Source organism: Mytilus trossulus, chromosome 7, assembly GCF_036588685.1.
Source record: "Mytilus trossulus isolate FHL-02 chromosome 7, PNRI_Mtr1.1.1.hap1, whole genome shotgun sequence".
NCBI classification, from domain to species: Eukaryota; Metazoa; Mollusca; class Bivalvia; order Mytilida; family Mytilidae; genus Mytilus; species Mytilus trossulus.
Genome location: NC_086379.1, coordinates 44,060,466 through 44,086,614, shown reverse-complemented (window position 1 = coordinate 44,086,614; position 26,149 = coordinate 44,060,466). Strand labels below are relative to the sequence as shown.

The 26,149-nt window shown below is 32.7% G+C and overlaps 2 protein-coding genes across 2 annotated transcripts; one reads left to right on the top strand and one right to left on the bottom strand.

Annotated features, from left to right (window-relative positions):
• Window positions 1–935: 935 nt before the first annotated feature.
• Window positions 936–5,705, bottom strand: LOC134725127 (kelch-like protein 24). Its single transcript, XM_063588681.1, has 2 exons — window positions 5,591–5,705; window positions 936–3,298 (listed from the first exon to the last, which is right to left on the bottom strand). The coding sequence occupies exon 2, from the start codon at window positions 3,286–3,288 to the stop codon at window positions 1,531–1,533; it is 1,758 nt and encodes a 585-aa protein (XP_063444751.1). The 5' UTR covers window positions 3,289–3,298; window positions 5,591–5,705; the 3' UTR covers window positions 936–1,530.
• Window positions 5,654–15,851, top strand: LOC134725128 (WW domain binding protein 1-like). The gene is made up of 5 exons (XM_063588682.1): window positions 5,654–5,760; window positions 7,338–7,380; window positions 7,993–8,046; window positions 8,478–8,713; window positions 14,510–15,851. The coding sequence occupies exons 1-5, from the start codon at window positions 5,701–5,703 to the stop codon at window positions 14,537–14,539; spliced, it is 423 nt and encodes a 140-aa protein (XP_063444752.1). The 5' UTR covers window positions 5,654–5,700; the 3' UTR covers window positions 14,540–15,851.
• Window positions 15,852–26,149: the final 10,298 nt, after the last annotated feature.

The following is a 26,149-nucleotide window of genomic DNA, read 5'->3' as shown; positions in this document are numbered from 1 at the left end:
AAAATATTTAACTTTTCTACCCTTTACACAAGTATACTCAATTCCAAACTAAAAGACAAATTGAACGCATCGATCTATCCCATCGAAATAGAGATTAAGGATACAACAGATAGTAAAGTCTGTCTCATATCTTGACTTACATCTAAAAAATGACATTGAGGATCGGTTGAACATAAAACTTTACGACAAAAGAGATGATTTCAGTTTCCCAATTGTGAACTTCCAATTTCTATGTAGCAACATTCCAACAGCCACCTATAGATAGGCTGGTTCCCAATAACTTGGAAGCCCGGCTTTGCTTACTGATAAAATTGATACAATATTCACGGGCTTGTATTTTAAATCATGATTCCTACTCACAAGAAAACTATTAAACCAAGAGTTCCAAAAGGTGAAGTTGAAATCATCCTTTCGTAAATTTTACTGACGCCGTCACGACTTGGTTGGCCGTTACGGAAAATCCGTTTCACAGATGTTCATTAAGTCGTAGCTACAATCTCTTACACTTTTCACGAATAATAACATGAGCAACACGACGGGTGCCACGTGTGGAACAGGATCCGCTAACCCTTCCGGAGCATCCACAGATTTTGTTCGTCTGTTTTGTCTGTTTTTTTTCTTTTTTAGCTATGGCGTTGTCAGTTTATTTTCGATCTACGAGTTTGAATGTTCCTCTAGTATCTGTTGCCACATTTTACATAAATGTATCTCGCTACAAACACAAATTTTCTTGTCAAGATTAAATACGAGCTGAAAATAGTCACAACGCAGACATGTTTCCCCACAATCATAATTTTTTACTCTAAAATAAAAGTCTTCTTTTTCTATACAGGACGTATTCCTACTTAAGAACCATAATTGAGATTTAGAATGTTTTTCGTTTGACACAACAACTTCTCGTTTTTGAGTCGAAAACCGTACTAGAAGACCGTTCAGACCAATTGATATTTTTATTGTTTGTGGCGGTATTGTCAAACTAAATCTCGCATGATCTTCGCTAGCCAAGAATTGCGATTCACTCCTCTCTTCAGAGGGTCCTGGAGAGGAGGGGAGTGGATTGTACCTCTTGGCTAACGATGATAATCTGGCATTAGCAAAACAATTATGCAGGCATACATTTTTTTTCTTTCGCAAAGCCCTTCTTACATTGGTGACTTGACTGTTGTTTTTCTACGGTGATGTAGTCAAATTTCTGACCAGACGGAGAGTTATTTGATGAGATTGCACTTTGGTCAGAACATAGGATGAACTGCAATGTAGAGAGGAATGCCATTGTTATTGAAGCATGAGGATTTTCGAGATTGTCTTATGAAGATACAAAGTATTATCAAAAACAAAGCAGCTTACAAACCTAGTAAATTATAAGAAAAGTCATATTTTGGTTAACATAATTATATCCAGGAAGAAAAATTGAATTAGAATGACCCGCGGTTGATATGTACAAAAGTCACAATAGACTACTGACTTGAAATGATATTGATGTTATAGTAATATTTCCAGGGTTATTTTGTCTTCCGGTTTTCTCTAAATTCAATTTTGTTTACTTCGAGATAACGTTTCGAGATATTTCTTATTAATTACAGTTTTCACGCAGCCGATACCCGAAGCTTTTTGTGGTAGGACATCTGCTGATATTGATGAGGTTGATGTTAGAAGATCAAAGGTAATACAGTCCCCATATGAATGGTCAGAGTCCATACCACCAAGGACGATAATTGAATTATTCTTTAACACTGCACCAAAGCTATAGCGGTCGAATCCGGGTATTTTCCCCTTTTCTTCCGTTGTTCCATCTGCTGAAAATACAATAACATCTCCATCAGGGCAGACGAGATATATCTTATGGTCATGGGATATTGCAGATGATAACCTACAGTATACGGGAAGTTCACACACTATATTGCACGTTTTTAGTCTAGTATCAAAGCATTGAACAATTTTCGTATCAAAATCTTCACGTGTAACGCCTCCAAACAAATATATTTTCTCTCTATCTACTGCAACGGACGCAGACCTCACAGCAACCGAAAGATACCCGGCATCTTCCCAGCTTCCAGTTGCTATGCTATATCGTTCAATACTCATTAAAGTTCGGAAGTCATTATCATTATTGTCATCATACCCTCCTAATACGTAAACATGTTCCCCAACTGCTACCATGGCATGGCGTCGACGCCCAAGCAACATAGGTTCGCAATACACCCATTTGTTTTGAGTACTTATATAGCAGAGCATTGCATTCATTTTAGTGCTGCCACCCGAAATATAAATAGCATTGCCATATGAACAAGTTGCAAATTCTACACCCGGGTCATGCGGCATAGGTGCCAACGAGAACCATTTACTTCTCTTTTCACTGTAACATATCACGCGCTGTGTTGTTTTGGAATTGTCGTCTGTACCGCCGACACAAACCACTACCTCCTCAAAGTCGCCGAAATTCCGAAAGCTCATTCGAGGCGAAACAAACTCCTGTCTTCTGGCGGGCAACAAGTGGTATCGTTTGGCTTCTTCTAAAACATCCCGACAGGATTGGTCGTGTCTAATCAACTTATCCTGCTCGAGTACATCAATTAAATATTCCGGTTGTATAAGAGGGAGACGCAGTTTTTCAAAAATTCTAGGAAGGTCTTTTATTCTGGTATCAACATTAAAATGCACCCACTTCATAACAGCTTCGCATACTAGCTCTTCACTTTTAATGTTCAAATTGTTATTATCTATTATTTGCAATAATTCGTCACAATCTATAGCCAAAAAATCTTCAGTTTTACATATTTGTTCAAAATAATACAATATGAACTGGAAAGCTCTCTCTGCAAGACACAGACAGCCATGACCTTGGGCTAACTTCCAGGCACCTAACGAATTTTCAGGATCAAGTTTCCCCACCATATATTCCTCACATCTTTCTTGCAGACATTTTATTTGTAGCATCACTGCCGCTTGCAGAAGGGAATCAACATTTTCTGTGTCTATAAAATCCTGTCCACCGTAGATAAATTTCAGGATCTTCTCGAATGCCTCACTTTCAACATTTTGAAGGTGAACCACGCCATCTTGACATTCCTTCATACCAGAAGCGAACATTGCACTAAAATACGGTGACATAATTGACAAAACTATACGATGGCAGTTAAATGTTTTATCATCAATTATAATTTTGATGTCGGTAAACTCTTCATTACTTAGTGCCTGTGCAAGGCCATGGCATATTTCTTTATGATATCGTACCCGCCATGCTTCACAACTGTCGTCTGTCCAGCTCATTCCATTGGTGTCATTCATTGTGAAAAATCTGAAGAAAAAAAATAACTTTAGCATATGTTGTTATACATCGAGAACTGGTAATCTATATAAAGCTAATTATGAAGAAGAAAAAAACATCATTCCAAAGTATACACTGGAGTGGAAAGGACCGCCTCACTACAACTCTTTCATCATTTTTGACTTGCAGTTGCACGAGCACGTGAAAATGATTGCCCATTTTGAGAGAAAATGGAGGGAAATTTAAGAAGTGCATGATCTGTGTGCCTTAGCAAATGCATAGTGCACTGGCGACATTCAAATGTTGTTTGAACCTGGCTGCTCTAGTAAGTCATGTAAGTGCGGATTTTGTGAAGATTGGGGAACAAGAGTTTTAAAACACGGGACCAGTCACGTGAAACAAAACTAGTTAATGCATGAACCAAGTCAGGAATATGACATTTGTTGTCCATTCGTTTGATGTATTTGAGCTTTTTTATTTTGCTATTAGATTTAGAATCCTTTAGGACTTTTCGTTTTGAATTTTCCTCGGAGTTCAGTATTTTTTTGATTTTATTCTTTTAATAGTGTACTCAAATATTTTTTTTGTCGTTTCAGTATCATATCGTGACCATAGATTAGTGAACGATAAATACATTGACAACGATCGATGTGATGATGATTGTGACTTTGATGACGAAAAGGGACGGTATATTTCCTACGCTGCTTTCCAATCTAAGTGAGAAATTTATAAATCGTGAAAGCGTCCCAGTTACTGGTTGGCTAGATATCACTAGCTCCTTCTCAAACACTCACTGAGTTTTACCATGTTCAGTTTATGCCAATAGTAAACGTTCAATATTATAACTCAACAAAAGCAGATGGTAATTATCGTATTAGAAAAAAAAAGGAGTTCTTTCTGATGTCTGTTTTGCAGTCTATAATTTTAAGTGGTCTGCTATTACGGATTCCATGTCCTCTACGATGTTTGTGTAGACCATAGTCAGCCTTTGATGTCTCCTCCGTTCTTGAAGAGGTGATAATTCTAGCCTAGATTCTAGCTTTGGGTGCATATTTACGGATCCTGTTTCTCTGGGTTTGTAGTCGTGCGGTATGAAACGTGCACCTCTTTCCTGTATGCTTTCTATCTTTTCTATTTCCCAAGTAGTGAATAGGTCCCATATGACAGGACCGTATTCTAGTTCCAACCATGGCTGACGGTAATTTCAAGTTTCAAGTTTTTATTAAATCAGGAAAATCAATACAAGTATAATGATGTCTTCCCCCACATTAACATGATATTACATCACATAAATAATAGTTATCAAAGGTACCAGGATTATAATTTAGTTCGCCAGACGCGCGTTTCGTCTACATTAGACTCATCAGTGACGCGCATATCAAAATATTTATAAAGCCAAACAAGTACAAAGTTGAAGAGCATTGAGGATCCAAAATTCCAAAAAGTTGTGCCAAATACGGCTAAGGTAATCTATGACTGTAAATATATATTATGTATGACAAAATATCAAATCAAGGTTAAATGAATAAAATTACAAAGATTCAAAGCATAATTGTATGTAATGGCATATATTTTTTGTATCATCAATATTTTGTGGGTTAAGTAAACTAATAATGGTTTCCATAACTTTTTCAGGGCACAGATCTTGTGAATTAAAATTTAGTTTATTAAATAATTGTTTTCTATAAATTTCAATTTTTTTGCAATAAATAAGGAAATGTTTTTCATCCTCTATTTGATTGCAGTTAATCTAGCTTATCACCAAATACATATATATTCGGATAGTTGATGCAGAGATATACACAAAAAAGCCATACTATATACAAATGTATGTTCATGGTGTAAGTAAAACAGTATAAACATGTTCTCAGTTATAATATAATGTATTCATAACAGATGTCGCCGATAATTATGTCTACAGCAATTTAAATTAAATCAGACTGCTATACACCTGAGACTATACTATGTTATCGTAGTCTCAGTATACACTCAGGCTATACATTGATTGTTTTCATTGTTATTTATAACATGTAAACGTCTTTGCATTACTGTATGGAAGGAATAATTCAATTGACTATAAAAATCGGTTTTTGATATAAAAATTCTTTGTTCTATGCATGTATGACATTATATAATACTGAACAGTTATAGTGTTATTACACTGTATTGTTTACGTTGGTTACATGTATAATGTGACTTTTTTTAAAGCTTGAATATCGCCTCTCCTCAGCACACCTTAATGATTTTTATATATAATTTCTTAAATTACATAAATTGAGTTTATATAATTTGTATGCGTCAGAAAGATTAACAAATACTTACATTGAGGAGCGGTTGACTCACATTTCAAAGGGAGATAAATTGTCATTTGAGCTATCATGTGACCATCATATGCCTTCCGGATTTCATTTGAGAAACGGAAATCAGTAGAAATGGAGGTCTTGTTGATTTTTAAAGCAATTTGTTTGTCTTTAATGACAAGATTTGCCCAGGTAATATTAAAAAAGATGAAGTCGTTAAGGTTTTCGTTTAATGCCTGCTTTCATTGAGAAACGCAGTAACTTGTTTATCGAATTCCCAATTATCTGATTATAATGTTTATGTTTATATAATACATTAACGAAATATAGACTGATTATTTTGTCAAATAGAAACTACTACACATGCTACAACAAAAATAATAATAGTGTTTTTCTAATGTTACATCAACAAAATTTTAAACGTACATTAATTATTACAAAAATATATACACATTTATTTACTTAAGGTTCATCATAACAAACGGACAAATATGGCTGTATTTACATGCCAAAAATTACTCTGAGTACAGACTTACCTGTAAAGTGGGAAAAGTTTTAATGCCTAGCATCCACTAGATATATAAAAGTTAAATGCATTTTGTGTTTAAGAAAGATAAAATCTTTCTTGGTTTTTGCTGGGCATTTTTTTTCCTTTCTTCAGAGGGTTCAAAAATAATCAAACACCTGCATTACTTTGATACTGTCCACTCACTGACTCAGATAAACTCTTTAACTCACCTATAGTTGTGAAGATACCTGGTGTCCATGTCAATTAATGACAATGAAAACAATACAAACCGGTTTTTTACCTGAGGGAGCATCTCATAGTTGTTCCACAACTTAGTCAGTTTACACACCTTTTGCATGAAGGAAAAAAAATGCCCAGCAAAAACCAAGAAAGATTTTATCTTTCTTAAACACAAAATGTATTTAACTTTTATGTATCTAGTGGATGCTAGGCATTAAAACTTTTCAAACAGCACAGGTAAGTCTGTACACAGAGCAGTTTTTGAGGTAAAAATACGGCCATATTTGTCCATTTGTTATGATGAACCTTAGTACACAAATTATGACAATGTTTACCTTTGAGAACTTAGTGCATGTATTATAGTGTTAGTGTGTTTCTTAAATGACATTAACATGTTAACAGAACTTTGCCATGACAGTCAGTTAGTACATTAATTATTACAAATTACACAAATATATTTACTAAATTACACAAATTATGACATTGTTTATTTTTGAGAACTTTGTGTTAGTGTACAAATGGTTTACAGAACATTGCCATAAGTTTACACTGGGAGTCTGGGACTATTTAGTATTATGCAACAGTATAATAATCCCAGGTTTACAGAAATTATCACAAACACATGTATTTACCATGTTTACACAAAATATATTTTTACATTGTTTACTTTTGAGAACTGTGTCAAAAGTTTGTCATTGAATGGTAAACAGGTTGCTCTAAGATAATTTAATTTGATTAAGAATTTAAACTTTTTACTCTGAAATTCAAAAGATGGAACATTAAAAAAATAAATTATACATGGTGATAGTCCCTTTTAAATTTGGACATCTGCATAACACCCTTCTAAGACATTTATGTTTATATTATTTATATACATGCATACAGTAACCACACTTATTAATTATGTTAATATTTCATTTATACTAAAACCATAAAAACTCAATTCAGTTTTGCTTTTAAGATATTTCTATTTAGCTAATTTTGGTGACCTGCTATAACTTACAATTTTGTTTATATTTAGGGTTTAACATATTGTCCAAAGGAAGCATGTTATGATGACGACTGTAAGTACTTATAAACTTAAGGACCTAGTATTAATTAAGGAAGAGTCAGATGTCCTGTTCTAGACTATGTTATAGTACAGCATGATCAGAGACATATAAAATATCACATATATATGAAATATATACATGATATAGGTCTCTGATGCAATCTGAAAAAGCTAAAATAAATTTTTTATTTATGATTTAGGTTCATAAATTAATATGTTTGGCATGACTCTTGTCCAGAAAAAGATCAGATTGTCAATAAAAAAAATCACAATTTAGGCATTACATGTACTTTACCCACATATTCTTAGTATATGTATATTTGTATATTGAACATATTAAAAAAAAATCAATCTCCATCTAAATTTTTCTCCTTAACAATGAAAAGCATTGAGTATCACAATAATAAGATCTCACATTCTGATATCAAATATAAATAATTGTATGCAGGTTTTCCTGCAATCGTAACAATTATTTCCACATTTTTGGCCTTACCACAAACATTGCAAAAATAAATGTATGCAGTAATTTCTGAGTTAACAGTATTGCAACCATAAATACTGAGACATGTACATTTGTAGTTACAACAATATGAAAGTAATGAAACTGAGTTCTGTATTATTTCAGATTATTGCTGTGACGGGTGGTGTTGTCAAAATTACAGTGTTTATCAAGTTTGGTGTAAGTATTAATATATGATTATTATAAAACCTCCTATATATGTCTTTTGCAAAACAGTCCCTAAATTCCAATAGCAAATTAATGCTTTGTAATAGCTGCAGGTTTTTCAGTAAATATGCATTTAAGTATTAAACATGTGGCAAGTTCTAAATTATTGACTGTTATATTTATCTATAAATATAGGGTCTATTGTTAATATTTTTGATATTTTCAGTCTTTTTTTGTACAAAAAGAAACTACTGATTAAATAGATCAAAGGGCATTCTGAAATATCATCATCATGGCTATAGAATAAAATAAAAGAGAAAAAAAAAGTGGTCCACAAAACTCCCACTTGAAGGATCAGCAATTCTTCCTTAGCTAGTGGTACCTCAGCATTTTGCATATAACATATTATACTGCAATACTGTAAATATTTTTGTTTGTTTCAGGGTTCTGGTGTATATGGGTAGTGGTATTTTTATTGATTGTAAGCTGTGTGGTCTGTATCCGACGCAGAAGATTGGCCAGAGCTCGTTACGTTAGAATTGCACAAGTTCCAACTGGTGGCTACAACACAATTATCACTAATCAAAGTCAGCAACAGTACACACATGTTCAGACACCGAGATATTATCAACCACCGACGGCCCCAATGCCACCACAATATCAACAAACCGAGATTCCGGTAAAAAACTTTTGATATAAACCGTTCAATTGTATTTATGCTGTCTTGTCAAATACTAAAAGAATGAATCCTCTTTCCCTTTCATGTTGGGCAATTTCTTATTAGTCCCCTACCGATTAAGTCGCAAGGGACTTTAGGTTTGCACTCTGTCCATCAGTCAGTCTGGTAAATAAGCTTTCCACTCTTTTTTTCACCGTTCTTGAAGATACTTATTTGATATTTGGTGCTGTAAATTCAAAAATTAATGCGAGGCTTTTATTATTGCAAAAATGCGACAGAGTTGTAATCGCAATAATTAAAACTTGCATTTTGAAATATTTTATATAAAAAAAACACATTTCAGTCTAAAATGACAAAATTGCAATAATATTTGCACGCAATAATTTCTGAATTTACAGTGTATAGTTTATAATGACAAATGACAGATCAAGTTCGAATTTTGTTCCAGTTTGATGATCAGTCCAGAGTTGTGGTCTATAAAAAAACTTCACATCTAATGTTAAAGTACTATGTTAAATCATATTTCTATACAAAGGGAGATAACTTATTTCTTAAATTAATCTTAATAGACATTCTTTTGTAGATTGTTACAGGTATTTTTGTTATTTTGTATAAATCTTTTTTTCTTAATGCTATATATATTTTTTTTTTTATAATTTTAAAAGTGAAATCCTTTAAGGTAACACGATACCGAATGACGTTACGCCACGAGTTATCGTTCCTGACGTTATCGAATAATGTTCACACTTACAAGTCAATGCAGCAGGTTCTGACTGCAATCACAAAGTGATTAAATAATAATAAAAAAAAAAATTGATAACTATGTGACATTTTAAACGGTAATATTTGCCAAGAGTTTTAATGCAATACGTTACGGTTAACTTTTCAATGATCATGATAGATGAACATAGATTGCTTTATCGTTTTCCGGCAATTTTTCTGCTCATTGTTGACCATTTAAAAAATGTATAACTTTACTTTTATTTATATTCTGGTTCTTTAATATCTAAGCATCTGCACGATTTATCTTTAAAATTATGTTCTTATACAAAATAGATTGAGTTTTATCACTTTTATTTTTTTCTTAGTTTATTTATGCAATAGATACTTGTGCATGATGCACGCCGTATTCCCACGAATTTTTGTTTTGAAAATAGAAATCTTATATCTAAAGAAACTTAGGATGATGTGTGAAAAAACGGGGAGTTGTCCAACTATTAATTGGTGTGAAAATGCTCGGGCAAAATGAAAAAAGGAAATTTATCTGAAGAGAATACGGATAGAATAAGGCATAAAAAGCACAATACAAGCAGACTTTGAAACTCATATAAATAAACAGAAAATAGTTTGTTAGTATAGAATGAAAAAAAGTGGTTTAACTTGGTTATTTTGCCGAAAAACATTCCAAGTGTAAACAATCTCATTGGTCTGTACAGAGTAAATCCGATATAGTTTCGGAAACATTTAAAAAATAAAGTGCTCGCTTTGTAATATAATAGACTAAATCTACACGGGACAGACAGCATAATATATATACCCTCATTTTTCAGTGTCAGTCCAAATTTTCTTAACCATCTTCCTTGATCGCCCCTATTACAAAATCTATCTAGTATTGTAAATAGTGTAAACTTGACCTCAATTTGTTCTCTTCCTGAACGTGCATGCAATATTTGCCACTGGACGTAAGCATTCGTCACTTGCAACTTCATTTGTTAAAATTTAAATCATTGCCTCTAAATTTCAAAGAAATTGACAAAGTTTACGAATATTTACGCCATTCGAAATATCTACGTTACTACTTGCTAATTACGAAAGTGGGGTAGCATGAAACTTTATTTGTAACAGTACAAGTACAAATAAAACAAAAACAAAAATTTGTACAACATGCAGTTGGCTGTCAGAATGATAAATCGAGATATGGGGTATGCATTTAACGACATCAAAACCAAAGACATCAAGCAAATTGTGACTAATTTTAATTGGACGAATATCTTTTTTTTTCTAATTTGTTGTTTTAGTAAACGTTGGTCCCCTAAATTGGAAGTATAATTATTACAGTAATATTTTAGTCTCCTTGTACATATGTGTTAAACAATGTTCAAGTCCTAAAATCTTTTAAAAATATGTTCTTCTAGAGAAAATTTAAATCATAATGAAATAAGGAGGTGCGTTAAAATTGCCAATTAATCAAATTTCCACCAAAGACAAAATGATGGAAAGGTTACCTTGCTACGTCGTTATGTTTCATTTTAGATCTTTAAATTACCATTCCGTTATATGAACTGCATATTCAAAAATATGTTTTGTCACCGAAACCCTAATAGAGCACGTATGTCACCATATTGTTTCATCCGTGTCCGTTCTACCGCCAATCCCGCACTTGGTGTATATAGGCTTTATACGGCTTGTTATTTCGGACTACAGTCTTTTTGCGTCAGGTTTAAATTATGTACCTGGTATAATACTCATATTAAAGGTGCAAATATTGTCTGGATTTTCTTCATTTTTTGTTCATGACATGTTGCTGGATAAGGCGTTTTGAAAAATATGAAAGGCACACAGACTCCGACTTACATCTCCTACATGTGGAATTTTAAGCTGGAACTTTTATATTTTGTATATATCATATCTTTGCAGTTTGTTTTACTTATAAAGAATGAAAAATTTGTTTCGTAAATAATTTTCAACAAATGACACTGTTGAACTTCGCGAAATTTTGAATACAGTTTGCATGCAAGGTTTGTCCCACTTGCTGAGCAACCAACTCATACATTTACAACACGCAGACTACACTAAACTAATGTATATAGCAAGTCAAGAAAATGACGGCTGTTTATCATTTTTTTTTATATGTATTCGTCATTTGATAAGTGAATTTTAAGTTTTGAATTTTTCTTTGAGCTTTTTTTTAAGAATGTGTATTTCATCAGGATCATTTTTTTTCCTCATAATATTCACAACTAACAGAATGTTAAACCTTTTTTGACTGATGCATCAAATGTGTCTTTTATTTTAACAACTGTTTCCAAACTTGTATTGTATCGTTCCGAACATGCATGAACTATTCGCCACTGAACGTTAAACAACCATCAGAAACCGAGCAATTCTAATTCTAAATTTTAAAATCATTTTTTTAAAGTCCTATATTTCTACATGGATGAAGCAACGACACCATCATTGTCTTAAATGATGTAGTTAAAAACTCAGTAGTTCAAAGGAATAACACGTGAAATTTTTCATGTTATTTTCACATGAACTTTACAAAAATATGAAGGTATTTTTGATGATTTTAATGAAATTTTAGAATAAAGATATTATTTGAATAATCTTATTTTAAAAATTTGCGTATACTTAACGTGTACCAAACTCCGGTGATTTATGCATGAACTATTATCGTATATAAGATTCCCGTGGAACCAACCAGTTCAAGCTCGTTTGGTGTAAAAATCAGACGAGATTAATAAGGTTTATTCATGTGAGTGAAATTTCCAGGTGCAGGACGAAATAAATTATATCAGCAAAATGCATATTGCATTACTAGGAAATTTACGAAACAAGACAGCGGAAAGGAAAATAAAATAAACACCATTCAGATCCGGACAAATATTTGTTTTTCTATATCTCTGAACGTTACATTCTGCATTCAACAACGTCACACGTTTTCGGTCCATTTCTAAGGGTATCAATCAACTTTGAAGCCATTTATCTCAAAAACAAGGATGGTGACCTATGAGTTTCTATACGTGTATGGATTCAGTATGCAATTCTTGATATTGTGTTAGTTTTTTGTTTTTCTCCGTATATTAGAACATAGCCATTCATTGGAAAATATAAAAAGGAAAGCCGAAAAAATGGCATTTCCCCTATATAACTAGGTAAAATTCACGCCAGAATTGACGTTTTCTTATGAAAATACCAAGAAAACAAAAATGGTGACCCCCATTTTTTATTACATATTCCGATGTAACTCGATAAAAAGAACATGTGTGCAAAAAAGTTTGGAAATCGGGAGATATGCCATTCGGTATCGTGTTACCTTAATTAGATAATAATCTATTTTTATTAAGGTATGTATTTCATTACATAACATTGTGTAGATAAATGTTGTTGACATTTTATAGATAAGATACGAATCTATATTGTTTATCATCCTACCCCCCACTGCCCTTAAAATATTTGGAACTATTAATTATATTTGGTTATAATTTGAAAATAGATATACATTGTATTACATCACATCTAATTTTAGAGGACTATTAGTCATATATACTGCTCAAGTGTTTTCCACACTTGTTTTCATCATGCTTGTAGATATTGATTAACAATTGGTGTATAGTTTCATCATATAAAAAAGAAGATGTGGTATGATTGGCAATAAGACAACTATCCACAAAAGACTAAAATGACACAAACATTAACAACTATAGGTCATTGTACGTCCTTCAACAATGAGCAAAGCCCATACTGCACAGTCAGCTATAAAAGGCCCCGATAAGACAATGTTAAACAATTCAAACGAGAAAACTAACAGCCTTATTTATGTAAAAAAATTGAGGTATGGCAAGTTACAGATCAGGTTCATATTTTTGTTTGGGTCTGATAATTTTGTGCACAGTTGAATGTACATGTAGGGTCCTTCGACTTGAAAAATTAACTCATATACTAAGTTTTCCACACTGATTTTAGTCATGCTTGCAGATATTGACTTGAAATTTTTTATTTGTTTTACACTATGACAAGTTATAGAACAAGTTAGCATTTTGTTCCAGCAATTTTTACTGTATAATGAATTTTTACCTGGTAGGGGAATATGTTTTGCCATGCAATACTCTCAGAATAGTTGTTAATATAATAGTGCTTAGGATTATGATATGAGTTTTGATGAGGAAGATTTATTTTTCTTATATTTTTTTCTGGAGAGTTGAGAGCTTTTATTTATTCTTTATACTGATTCTTATTTAACTTGGTAGAGAGCTTTTATTTATTCTTTATACTGATTCTTATTTAACTTGGTAGAGAGCTTTTATTTATTCTTTATACTGATTCTTATTTAACTTGGTAGAGAGCTTTTATTTATTCTTTACATGATCCTAACTTGGTAGAGAGTTTTTATTTATTCTTTATACTGATTCTTATTTAACTTGGTAGAGAGCTTTTATTTATTCTTTATACTGATTCTTATTTAACTTGGTAGAGAGCTTTTATTTATTCTTTATACTGATTCTTATTTAACTTGGTAGAGAGCTTTTATTTATTCTTTATACTGATTCTTATTTAACTTGGTAGAGAGCTTTTATTTCTTCTTTACATGATTCTTATTTAACTTGGTAGAGAGTTTTTATTTGTTTTTTACATGATTCTTATTTAACTTGGTAGAGAGCTTTTATTTATTCTTTATACTGATTCTTATTTAACTTGGTAGAGAGCTTTTATTTATTCTTTATACCGATTCTTATTAATATTGGTAGAGAGTTTTTATTTATTTTTTACATGATTCTTATTTAACTTAGTTAAAGAGTGTCGGGATGTTGGGCAGAATCCTTTTATTCTGTCATTTAAAGCCATATTTCTTATTCTTTATTGATTTTTGCCCATTATTCTATGCTCTTCATATTTAAGCCTCCCACTATTCTCTAATTCCAACTTTCAAGGGCAATTTTTTGTTCTGTTGGTCAATTATTTCCTGTTTTCTTAAAAGGAGGTTGTCAGGTGTAAACCTCCTTGATTACGTAAACCTTATCCACCCACTCATCAAATTCATAATTGTTATAATATTGATACATTTATTTTTTACAGAAACAACCACCTCCCCCATACCAGCAATGAGCAAAGCTGAGTGAGGAATAGAAATGAACCAGTTGGAATAATTTGAGATTTAAAATTGCTATAATTTAATAAAGGCGCAGTGAATCAAAATGGAGGACATTCAGATGATTGTATATTATATTACTACTTATTTTAACTGATATTTTGTACATTATTTAACATGTTATTCAGATTTGTTTGTTAAACTTTTGTTGTAGAATACTGCAGTGGGCTTATCATTGAAATTAAATGTAACAGGAATTACAATTTAAAATTCATTGTATTATTATTTTTTTTGTATTTTTTTCTTGCCTCTTATGGATATTAAGTATGAATTAAATGATTTTTTCAAAACAAAAATTTTTGTTTTTGTTACAAAGAACAATGTAGCTTGCACATGCAGTACTTATTTAAAATAATCTATAAAGAAAAATTATCTGCAGATTTCTATTTAGATAACAAACAAAAATCACAAAAGAATTAAAATTCTCCACAAACAAATGGAAGATTTTAACGACCTTGACTGGCTATACAACCCTTGCACGGTCGGTAAATTTCTCCACATTCATATCTTTTTCATTTTATATAATCTTGAACATGTTAATGATTTAAATTTATTTGTAGATCTTGATGATTAAGTTAATAAGTTTCATTGTGCATTTTGAATTTATTTAACTTTCATCTGTGAACATATGGTTCTTAGTACTTTTTTTTTTACAGTGACCAAAATATGACAAAATATGTATTGCATGCTGCATCAAACTCAAAGATTGATATCACCTCTCTGGCTAATTGGGTTCCTAACTTCTTAGTACATGCAATACACATTGTACCATTTATTGTTCACTATATCATATATTTGAACAAGATATTTCTTGGAGCTTTTTCCAAAGGGTTATAATGCCCTATGCCTTATAGAGTATTTGTTAAAGGCTGTGTTTTATGGGGTTGGATATAAGTTCTAATGAATAACTAGTTTCTTTTATCAGATATTCAAAACAGCATTATTAGTATCTTAATATATGAACATTAGTACTTTGATATATAATAATTTTTGATTTTTTTTTCATATTAGGGTATCTTTTTTTAATAAAGAACTTTCTTCTGTTGATGCATGTTGTATTTGAAATAAGATGCCAATGTTAAGATAACCATTACCAATTGGATATTCCTAAGTTTGATATTCGACATAATTTATGTTTTTCTTTGCTTTTGTCTGCATATGTAAATGTTAAACAGAAATCTGTATTTGACACAAGATATTAAATCCATAGTTATAAGGGTAATTTATCAAAATGTTGTTTGTTAATGAAATAAATATTTGTACATTTTACTTCCTTCGTTTATCTCTTTTTCTCAAAGTAAGGAGGCTACCATTTGATATTTAGGGGGGAGGAGTTTTGAGTAAAATAAAATGCAGGATGAGCAACAAAAAATGCAGTGTGACATTTTATGTAAAAAAAGTCAGGATAAACTAAGACAAAAAAAACGCAGGACCAAAAAGAGTGAAAAATGATAAAGGCAGGACAGAGTTTACAACTAAAAAAAAATGCAGGACAAAATTTTTCATCCTACCCCCAATCCCCCCAATCCCCTAAAAATCAAATGGTAGCTCCCTAAGATATTTACAATATAAAGGCAGCAAGCATGTCCTTACATTGTATACTGAACCAGCAAAAGTAACGGTAACTAGAGATGGAAGATACCACAGGACATACAAACTAATACGTTGAAAATAAACTGACAATCCCATGGCTAAAAAAGAAACATACCAACTGACAAACAACATAACACAAAACACAACATAGATAACTAAAGACTGAGCAATACTAATCCCAACAAAAACTCTGAACTTTATTCAGTTACACATGTTATGACTCGATATAAAAAAAAGATGTGGTATGATTGCAAATGACACAAAAAATAGCAACTATAGGTCACTGTATGGCCTTTAACAATGAACAAAGCCAATACTGCAAAAGAAATAAAATAACAATGTCAAACAATATAAACAAGAAAAATCACGGCCTTATTTATGTACAAATTAATGTGGTATGTGTCCATTGGGACACATATAATGCCCCTGCTAGCATTAAACATAATAAAGGGACATAATTTAAGAACTTACTGTAAAAATGACACCTCCAAAATTTGAAATTAAAATGAGTTAAGTGGTAATAAGCATTACAGATACATATCATTTTATTTTAGAGGAGAAACTTTTAATAGTTAGAAAACGGAAACAAAATATCATATGAAGTTATAAAGGGACAAAACTGAAGATCTTTATTCAAAGTGCTTGTAAGCCCCAATGGAAAAAGAAACTTTTAATTTTTTCAGTGACCATTGCATTGTATAGAGCAATAGTTGTAGTTGATGTAATTGTTAAAATTACCCATTAGAATTGGAGTTATCTTCCTTTGTCCATAACTGTAGTTGGTTAAAAATTAAATTGATTCAACTTTAATTATGGACATAGGAAAGGCTGGAATTAAGTTTTGGAGTTCTTGCTCCAAGGTAGTTTCAAATAAGCATTTTTGTACTTTCCAGTCAATAACTTGTGTTTAAGTGTATAAATCACTCTTTCCATACTACAAAGGGGTGGTTATGGGAGGTTATGGCTCAAATCATTTAGCAAAAAGGGGAAAACAAGGTTTTTTCTGGTTAAAGGACAATTTAAAAGCAGTGTAAGGTAGGTAATCCAATTTCATTTGGGGGAGGGGGTACAATATTTCAGATTTCAGAAATTATAAAAAAAAAAAATTTCAAATATTTTTGAGGGGATTAATATTCAACATATAAAAAAGAAAATGCGGTATGATTGCCAATATGACAACTATCCACAAAAGACCAAAATGACACAAACATTAACAGCATAGTAAATTGCTAAAAGCCAAAAGTTTTTAAGTATCCAGCTGGAATGTTGCGGTTGTATAAAGCTGCACCCTGTGGAGCATCTGGTTTTAACAGATAACAGATTCCTTTTTTATACAACCACAAAAATAGTTTGCCGACGTAAAATACTATAATATTGTCAGCGTCGTCTGCATTGTCCTCTGAAGACACATGGTTTCTGGATAACAACTTCAGTATAGGTAAATAGAAATCAATTTTTTTTTAACACAATGTTTATAACCACAAAGGGAAGGTTGAGATTGATTTTGGGGGTCATGGGCTCAAAGGTTTAGGAATTAGGGGCTAAATAATGGGTCCAAACAAGCATTTTTGAAGTTTCCAGTCAATAACTTGTGTTTAAGTACATAATTCTCTCAGAAATTATACTACAATGGGAAGGTTAACCAGGTTAGCAATTAGAGGCAAAAAAGGATGAAAAACAAATTTTTTTCTGGTTGAAGGACAATTTTGACAATTTAAAAGCAGTGTAAGGTAGGTAATCCAATTCCATTTAAAGAATGATGTTTTATATATGTTTGATAACCTCCCTTATACTGCTTGAAAATAATGTATTAAGAAATGATGAGTGTCTTGAGATGAACAGCTGTAAAATTACTATCAATTAATATTAATTTAAACAGACTATGTTTTTTTGTATGTTAGTACTTTATGATATATTTAAATGAGAAGTTATTGTTGCAAGCTTCATTAGAAATTTGAATTGAAATTATACTTGGAATACGAGGGGGGGGGGGGGGTGAAAAAAATGGGAGGGAAGAGTGCTACAATAATTTTCATTTTCAAATTTCAGAATTTAAAAAGAAAATTTCTTCAAATAGTTTTCTGTTTTTGGGATTAATATTCAACAGTTTAGTAAATTTCTAAAAGGCAAAACAAGATATTTTTAAGTTCATTAGACCACATTCATTATGTGACAACTATTTAATCACAATCCAAATTCAGAGCTGTATCAAGCTTGAATGTTGTGTCCATACTTCACCAAACAGTTCAGGGTTCGACCTCTGCGGTCGTATCAAGCTGTGACCTATGGAGAAACTGGTTACCATTTGTAAAGGAGCATAACTTTAGAACATTTGAAATGACACCTCCTAAATTCAAACTTTATCTGTATTTTGAGGTAATAAGCATTGTGTATATGTTTCATAACATTTGGTCGAGGTAAACTCAAGTTAGAACACGGAAACCAATTTCGGGACGTCACATACATGTATGTACGTAATAGACCGACAATGGTAAAACTTAATGCCCTGTGCTGTCTGTTTTGTCTTGCCTGCTTTACTTACCATTGATTTTATGCTGAGCCTTAAATAAGTTCCACTACATGTATCACATCCAAGAAAATGTAGTCTTAATCAGACAATCCAAGGCAGGAATACGAGTACACTTTACAATCATTCAAAACACTTACCAAGGTTGACCTTTTGCATATTGTATTCAAGAAGTAGACCAAAAGATGAAAACTTTATATGGACCAATGAACCATTTAAATGAGGGCGAGGTCAGATAACCCCTGCCAGAAACCAACATTTCAATTATTCCATGTATCATATATATTGCTTTAAGTATCTATGAAATAGACTTAACCAGGAAAACCACGTCATTTTCGCAATTTTTATATAGATTAGACCGTTGGGTGTCCATGTAATGTTTGGGACCCTCTATAGCTTGCTGTCCAGTGTGAGCCAAGGCTCTGTTTTGAAGACAACACTTTCATGACCTATAATAGCTTAGTTGTCTCAATTGCACTTATACCAGATCTTATTATATCTATTTTATACATTCATATGAAACCTGCCGAACAGATTCTTACACTTTACAAGCTCAAAAGTTTATTAGAAGAGGACCAACTTTTGAAACTTTGCATTGACCAAATGAACATCTGAGAAAATGTGAATGACAGATGATACCAGCCTAACAATCTTTCCATACATACAAGTAAAGTTGACCAATTGTTATATAATACAAGAAAGGAGAACAAAACACAACCAGATGATCCACAGGGCGCCGCTTTATACGACCGCATAGGTCGTACCCTGAACAGTTAGGGTAAGTATGGACACTACATTCAAGCTTGATATAGCTCTGAATTTGGAGTGTGATTAAGGCAGCTACCATTTGATTTTTATGGGGGGGGGGGGGGGGGGGGATGAAAAATTTTGTCCTGCATTTTTTTTAGTTGTAATCTCTGTCCTGCCTTTTTATTTTTCACTCTATCCGGTCCTGCTTTTTTTTTTTTTTGTTTATCCTGACTTTTTTTTTTGCAAGTGCCTTATCCTGCCCTTTTTATGGTTTATGTACCCTTCTGTAGCCATTTTTGTACGATTTTTTTTAAACCTCAATTTTCTTTAAAAATCTTGATATATTTGCCACAAAGTCCTCTTTTTCTATTAAATGCACTGGAACAGTAAAAAATAATGCTTTGCATCAAGTTTCCCCTTGGAATATGTACAAAATGGCCTATCTCTATTAATCATTTTATCTGTAGTTTTGATATAATTGAAGTTTAAAAAGTTCGTACAAAAATGGCTACAGAAAGGTAAACCTTAAAAAGTTGACACAGCATAGATGTCTGACACAGAATGAATGTGGTCTAATAATCTTAACATTTCCTTTTGAACAATACACTATGCTGTTGAATATTAGTCGCCTCAAAACGAATATTTGAAGAAATTTTCTTTTTAATTTCTGAAATCTGAAATGAGAAAAATTGTACCCCCCCCCCCATGTTTTTTTCACCTGCCCCTTTCCCTTATTTAAAAAATAATCTCAATTCAAGTTTTAAAAATGTCATACTAATTTAGGCAATTCTATACACTGTTCCACGAGTTTTTGTCTGGCCACTTAAAAAAAGGCTTATTTGGGCCCCCTTTTCACCCTTTATTCCTGAACCAAAGGGACCTACATTTTTAGCTCACCTGGCCCAAATGGCCAAGTGAGCTTTTCTCATCACTTTGCGTCCGGCGTCCGTCGTCCGTCGTCCGTCGTCGTCCGGCGTTAGCTTTTACAAAAATCTTCTCCTCTGAAACTACTGGGCCAAATCAAACCAAACTTGGCCACAATCATCATTGGGGTATCTAGTTTAAAAAATGTGTGGCGTGACCCGGTCAACCAACCAAGATGGCCGCCACGGCTAAAAATAGAACAAAGGGGTAAAATGCAGTTTTTGGCTTATAACTCAAAAACCAAAGCATTTAGAGCAAATCTGACATGGGGGTAAAAATGTTTATCAGGTCAAGATCTATCTGCCCTGAAATTTTCAGATGAATCGGTCAATCGGTTGTTGGGTTGCTGCCCCTGAATTGGTAATTTTAAAGAAATTTTGCTGTTTTTGGTTATTATCTTGAATATTATTATAGTTAGAGATAAACTGTAAACAGCAATAATGTTCAGCAAAGTAAGATCTACAAATAAGTCAACATGACCAAAATGGTCAGTTGACCCGTTTAGGAGTTATTGCCCTTTATAGTCAATTTTTAACCATTTTTCGTTAATTAAAGTAATCTTTTACAAAAATCTTCTCCTCTGAAACTACTAGGCCAAATTAATCCAAATTTGGCCACAATCATCTTTGGGGTATCTAGTTTAAAAAATGTGTGGCGTGACCTGGTCAACCAACCAAGATGGCCGCCACGGCTAAAAATAGAACAAAGGGGTAAAATGCAGTTTTTGGCTTATAACTCAAAAACCAAAGCATTTTGAGGAAATCTGACATGGGATAAAAATGTTTATCAGGTCAAGATCTATCTGCCCTGAAATTTTCAGATGAATCGGTCAATCGGTTGTTGGGTTGCTGCCCCTGAATTGGTAATTTTAAAGAAATTTTGCTGGTTTTGGTTATTATATTGAATATTATTATAGATAGAGATAAACTGTAAACAGCAATAATGTTCAGCAAAGTAAGATCTACAAATAAGTCAACATGACCAAAATGGTCAGTCGACCCGTTTAGGAGTTATTGCCCTTTATAGTAAATCTTTAACCATTTTTCATAAATCTAAGTAATCTTTTACAAAAATCTTCTCCTCTGAAACTACTGGGCCAAATTAATCCAAACTTGGCCACAATCATCTTTGGGGTATCTAGTTTAAAAAATGTGTGGCGTGACCTGGTCAACCAACCAAGATGGCCGCCACAGCTAAAAATAGAACATAGGGGTAAAATGCAGTTTTTGGCTTATAACTCAAAAACCAAAGCATTTTGAGGAAATCTGACATGGGATAAAAATGTTTATCAGGTCAAGATCTATCTGCCCTGAAATTTTCAGATGAATCGGTCAATCGGTTGTTGGGTTGCTGCCCCTGAATTGGTAATTTTGAGGAAATTTTGCTGTTTTTGGTTATTATCTTGAATATTATTATAGATAGAGATAAATTGTAAACAGCAATAATGTTCAGCAAAGTAAGATCTACAAATAAGTTCACATGACCAAAATGGTCAGTTGACCCCTTTAGGAGTTATTGCCCTTTATAGTAAATCTTTAACCATTTTTCATAAATCTAAGTAATCTTTTACAAAATCTCCACTGAAACTACTAGGCCACAATCATCTTTGGGGTATCTAGTTTGAAAAATGTGTCCGATGACCTGGCCATTCAACTAAGATGGCCACCACGGCTAAAAATAGAACATAGGGGTAAAATGCAGTTTTTGCTTATAACTATGAAACCAAAGCATCTAGAGCAAATCTGAGAAGAAGTTAAATTGTTAATCAAGTCAATATCTATCTGCCCTGAATTTTTCAGATGAATTGGACAACTGGTTGTTGGGTTGCTGCCCTCCAATTGGTAATTTTTAAAGAAATTTTGCCGTTTTTGGTTATCTTGAATACTATTATAGATAGCGATAAACTGTAAACAGCAATAATGTTCAGCAAAGTAAGATCTACAAATAAGTCAACATGACCTAAATGGTCAATTGACCCCTTAAGGAGTTATTGCCCTTTATAGTCAATTTTTAACAATTTTCATTAATTTGGTAAATTTATGTAAATTTTTACCAAATATAGTTCTCTGTTACTAATGGGCAAAGTTCATGATAGATATGATTGTAAGAAGCAAAATCGTTCAGTAAAGTAAGAACTTCAAACACATCACCATCACCAAAATACTATTTTGTCATGAATCCATTTGTGTCCTTTGTTTAATATGCACATAGACCAAGGTGAGCGACACAGGCTCTTTAGAGCCTCTAGTTACACAAGTTATTGTCTTGAAACCACAAAAAATGCATGTTTTTGGCCCCATAACCCTTAAAATAATTCCCAACCTTCTACTTATCAGTCTTATGGTATTAAACATTGTGGTACAATTAAAATACTTATACACAACTTATTGTCCTGAAACTAGATAAATGCTTGTTAGTCCCTTTTTCCTAAACCTTAGGGACCATAACCCCTAAAATCAATCCCAATCTTCCTTTTGTGGTTATAAACATTGAATTAAATTTGTTTATTCATTTCTATTTAATTATACTAAAGTTATTATCTGGAAACCATCTGTCTTCGGACAACGACGCGATACAAAAACTTCAAATTCAAGCAATGCACCATGAACATGGATGTCGAAGTAAAATGTAACTGCCCTACAGTAATATTCACCTGGAATTTTTCCATGAACCTGGTGTAGATGTGTTAACCTATTAGTCTGGGAATCAACAAATGAAATGAGGTCATGGTTAGATGAATCCGCCACACAAACACAGTTGGATTCCATATATAGTTCTGGAGAAAATGAAAAAAGGTGTTGCCATGTCCAGCCTGATACCACCACCGAAATCAAACCCTGAACAGTTGGAGAAGTTATTAGTGTTTGTAACCTAATTTATAACTTGGTACCATAACCAAAACTTTCTTTTGTTGTATGGAACTGTTCTGGTAAAATTTCAGAGACCAATCTCTTGATGGTTTTTGTCTGGATACCAAATTGGTCTTTCATTGATAACCCTCGCAAGATTGCAATGCATTATGCACACCTCAGTTACCAAAAAATGTTTATTACAATATATATAATGACCTAATGATTACAGGATCAGGGAAACCTACCTGGCAACAAAAAAATACGAACGGTTAACCATGAAAATGAGGTCAAGGTCATATATAAACGTACCAGATAAGTTAACAAACAATTCATGAAAGTGGAAAGACCTACATCTCAGTACTAGTAGAAGAAATGGCTGGTCAATTAAAACGGAATGATCGAGGGAGGAGGAAATGATCTGGTGAATTCTGCGAGACAATCTAGACAACCCAATATACCCAACAAAAACTTTACACCTGGCTAAGTCTCCCTTTTATGTACTGTTCAAATACTACTGCAACTGGTGAACTTAAACAAGAGGCTCTCAAGAGCCTGAATTGCTCACCTTAATTTTTTTGGTTAAATCTTTCATCAATGATTATTTTGGCTTTTCAATTTATTTAATTGTTCTTTGAATCGTCCTATTTTCTTCAAAAGCAAATAAAAATCATTTTCTTCTATGTTCTATTTTAGCCATAGGAGCTATGTTTCTTGACATACAAGGAAATGAAATATAAAATTTATACTAGATACTCTGAAACTCATTTAGCCTAAGTTTGGCTGAAATTGATATAGCAGTTTCAAAGGAGAAGGTTTTTTAAAGTAAGTCAACATGATGAACAAATTGTGAAAAGTCTTTAAAGGGCAATAACTCCTTTAGGGGTCAATTGACAATTTTGGTCAAATTGACTTATTTGTAGATCTTACTTTGCTTAACATTTTTGCTATTAACAGTTTATCTGTATCTATAATAATATTCAAGATAATAACCAAAAACTGCAAAATTTCTTTAAAATCATCAATTCAGGGGCATTATACCTGAAAAACCAGTTACCCAATTCGGCTGAAAATTTCAGGACAGGTAGACCTTGACCTAATAAATATTTTAACTTCTTGTCCTATTTGCTATAAATGCTTGAGTTTTTGAGATATAAGCCAAAAACTGCATTTTACCCTGTGTTCTATTTTAAGCCATGACGGCCATGTTTTTTGACGAAATAAAGCACAAACTTTATTTTATACATCCTACTGATCATTCAGTTGAATTTGGTTGAGTAGTTTTAGAGGAGAAGATTTTTTTTAGTTAGCAAATATGATGGACAAATTGTGAAAAATTGTCATTAAAGGACAATAACCCCTTAAGGGGTCAATTGACAATTTTGGTCATAATAATTTGGTCATAATAACATATTTGTAGATCTTACTTTGCTGTTTACAGTTTATCTTTATCTATAATAATATTCAAGATAATGACCAAAAACTGCAAAATTTCCTTAAAATTACCAATTAAGTGGCAGCAACCCAACAATGGTTCGTTTGATTCATCTGAAATTTCAGAGCTGATAGATCTTGACCTTATGAACATTTTTTAATCATGTCAGACTTGCTCTAAATGCTTTCGTTTTTGAGATATAAGCCAAAAACTGCATTTGACCCCTATGTTCTATTTTAAGTAACGGCAGCCATGTTTTTTGACTGATCAAAAATCGAAGCACACACTTTGTGCAGGATAATCTAAGGAACAATCATGCTAAGTTTTATTCAAATCCATCCAGTAGTTTCAGAGGAGAAGATGTTTGAAAAATTATTAACGACGGACGGTGAGCTAAAAATGGTTAAAAATGGACTATAAAGGGCAATAACTCCTAAAGGGGTCAACTGATCATTTTGGTCAATTTGACTTATTTGTAAATCTAACTTTGCTGAACGTTATTGCTGTTTACAGTTTATCTCCATCTATAATAATATTCAAGATAATAACCAAAATTTCCTTAAAATTACCAATTTAGGGCAGATAGATCTTGACCTGATAAACAAATATATCCCATGTCAGATTTGCTCTAAATGCTTTGGTTTTCGAATTATAAGCCAAAAACTGCATTTTACCCCTATGTTCAATTTTTAGCCATTGCGGCCATATTGGTTGGTTGGCCCGGTTAGCGGACATGTTTTTTAAACTAAATATCTCAATGATGATTGTGGCCAAGTTTGGTTTAATTTGGCCCAGTAGTTTCAGAGAAGATTTTTGTAAAAGCTAACGACTACACTAGACGCCAAGTGATGGGAAAAGCTCACTTGGCCCTTTGGGCCAGGTGAGCTACCCTTTGGGCCAGGTGAGCTAAGAACAGTAAATAGCATGGAAGTTGACAGAATAAAAAGCTGCATCATGAAATAATAGTATGCTACTGGTAGTCTGGTTCAATTAGGTCAAAATAAGCCACAAAAATAGCTTCATCATATACCTAGTAATAGTGGTCCATCATGTAAAACTGACCCAATTACAAATACATTGTCAGACACAGCAGCAAAAAGAATGCCTAGAACCCCCTTTTCAATAACGCCTTGTGCAAACAATAGTTGGACTGAATAAAACTTTATTGACAGTGACCAATATCTGTTAATTTCTGTCATTAGGTCTCATTGGCAATCATATCACATCTTGTTTATACTTAATAAACCAAAGTCATATGTATACAATTCACTATCACTGAACTAGTATATATTTGTTTAGGGCCCAACTGAAGGATGCCTACGGGTGTGGGAATTTCTCTCTACATTGAAGACCTGTGGGTGACCTTCTACTGTTGTTTTTTCTATGGTCAGGTTGTTGTCTCTTCAACACATTCCCCATTTCCATTCTCAATTTTTATATATGTTTCATCGATTCTTTGAAATGTTAAACTTTATTAAGTTTATGCAAG

What these genes read in the sequence shown, in the direction of transcription:
- LOC134725127 (XM_063588681.1), bottom strand. Translation starts at nt 3,288, where the DNA reads ATGAATGACACCAATGGAATGAGCTGGACAGACGACAGTTGTGAAGCA.
- LOC134725128 (XM_063588682.1), top strand. Translation starts at nt 5,701, where the DNA reads ATGGAGGTCTTGTTGATTTTTAAAGCAATTTGTTTGTCTTTAATGACA. An exon ending in AGCATGTTATGATGACGACT is followed by an intron (nt 7,381 to 7,992) that starts GTAAGTACTTAT and finishes GTATTATTTCAG; the next exon opens with ATTATTGCTGTGACGGGTGG. An exon ending in CAGTGTTTATCAAGTTTGGT is followed by an intron (nt 8,047 to 8,477) that starts GTAAGTATTAAT and finishes TGTTTGTTTCAG; the next exon opens with GGTTCTGGTGTATATGGGTA.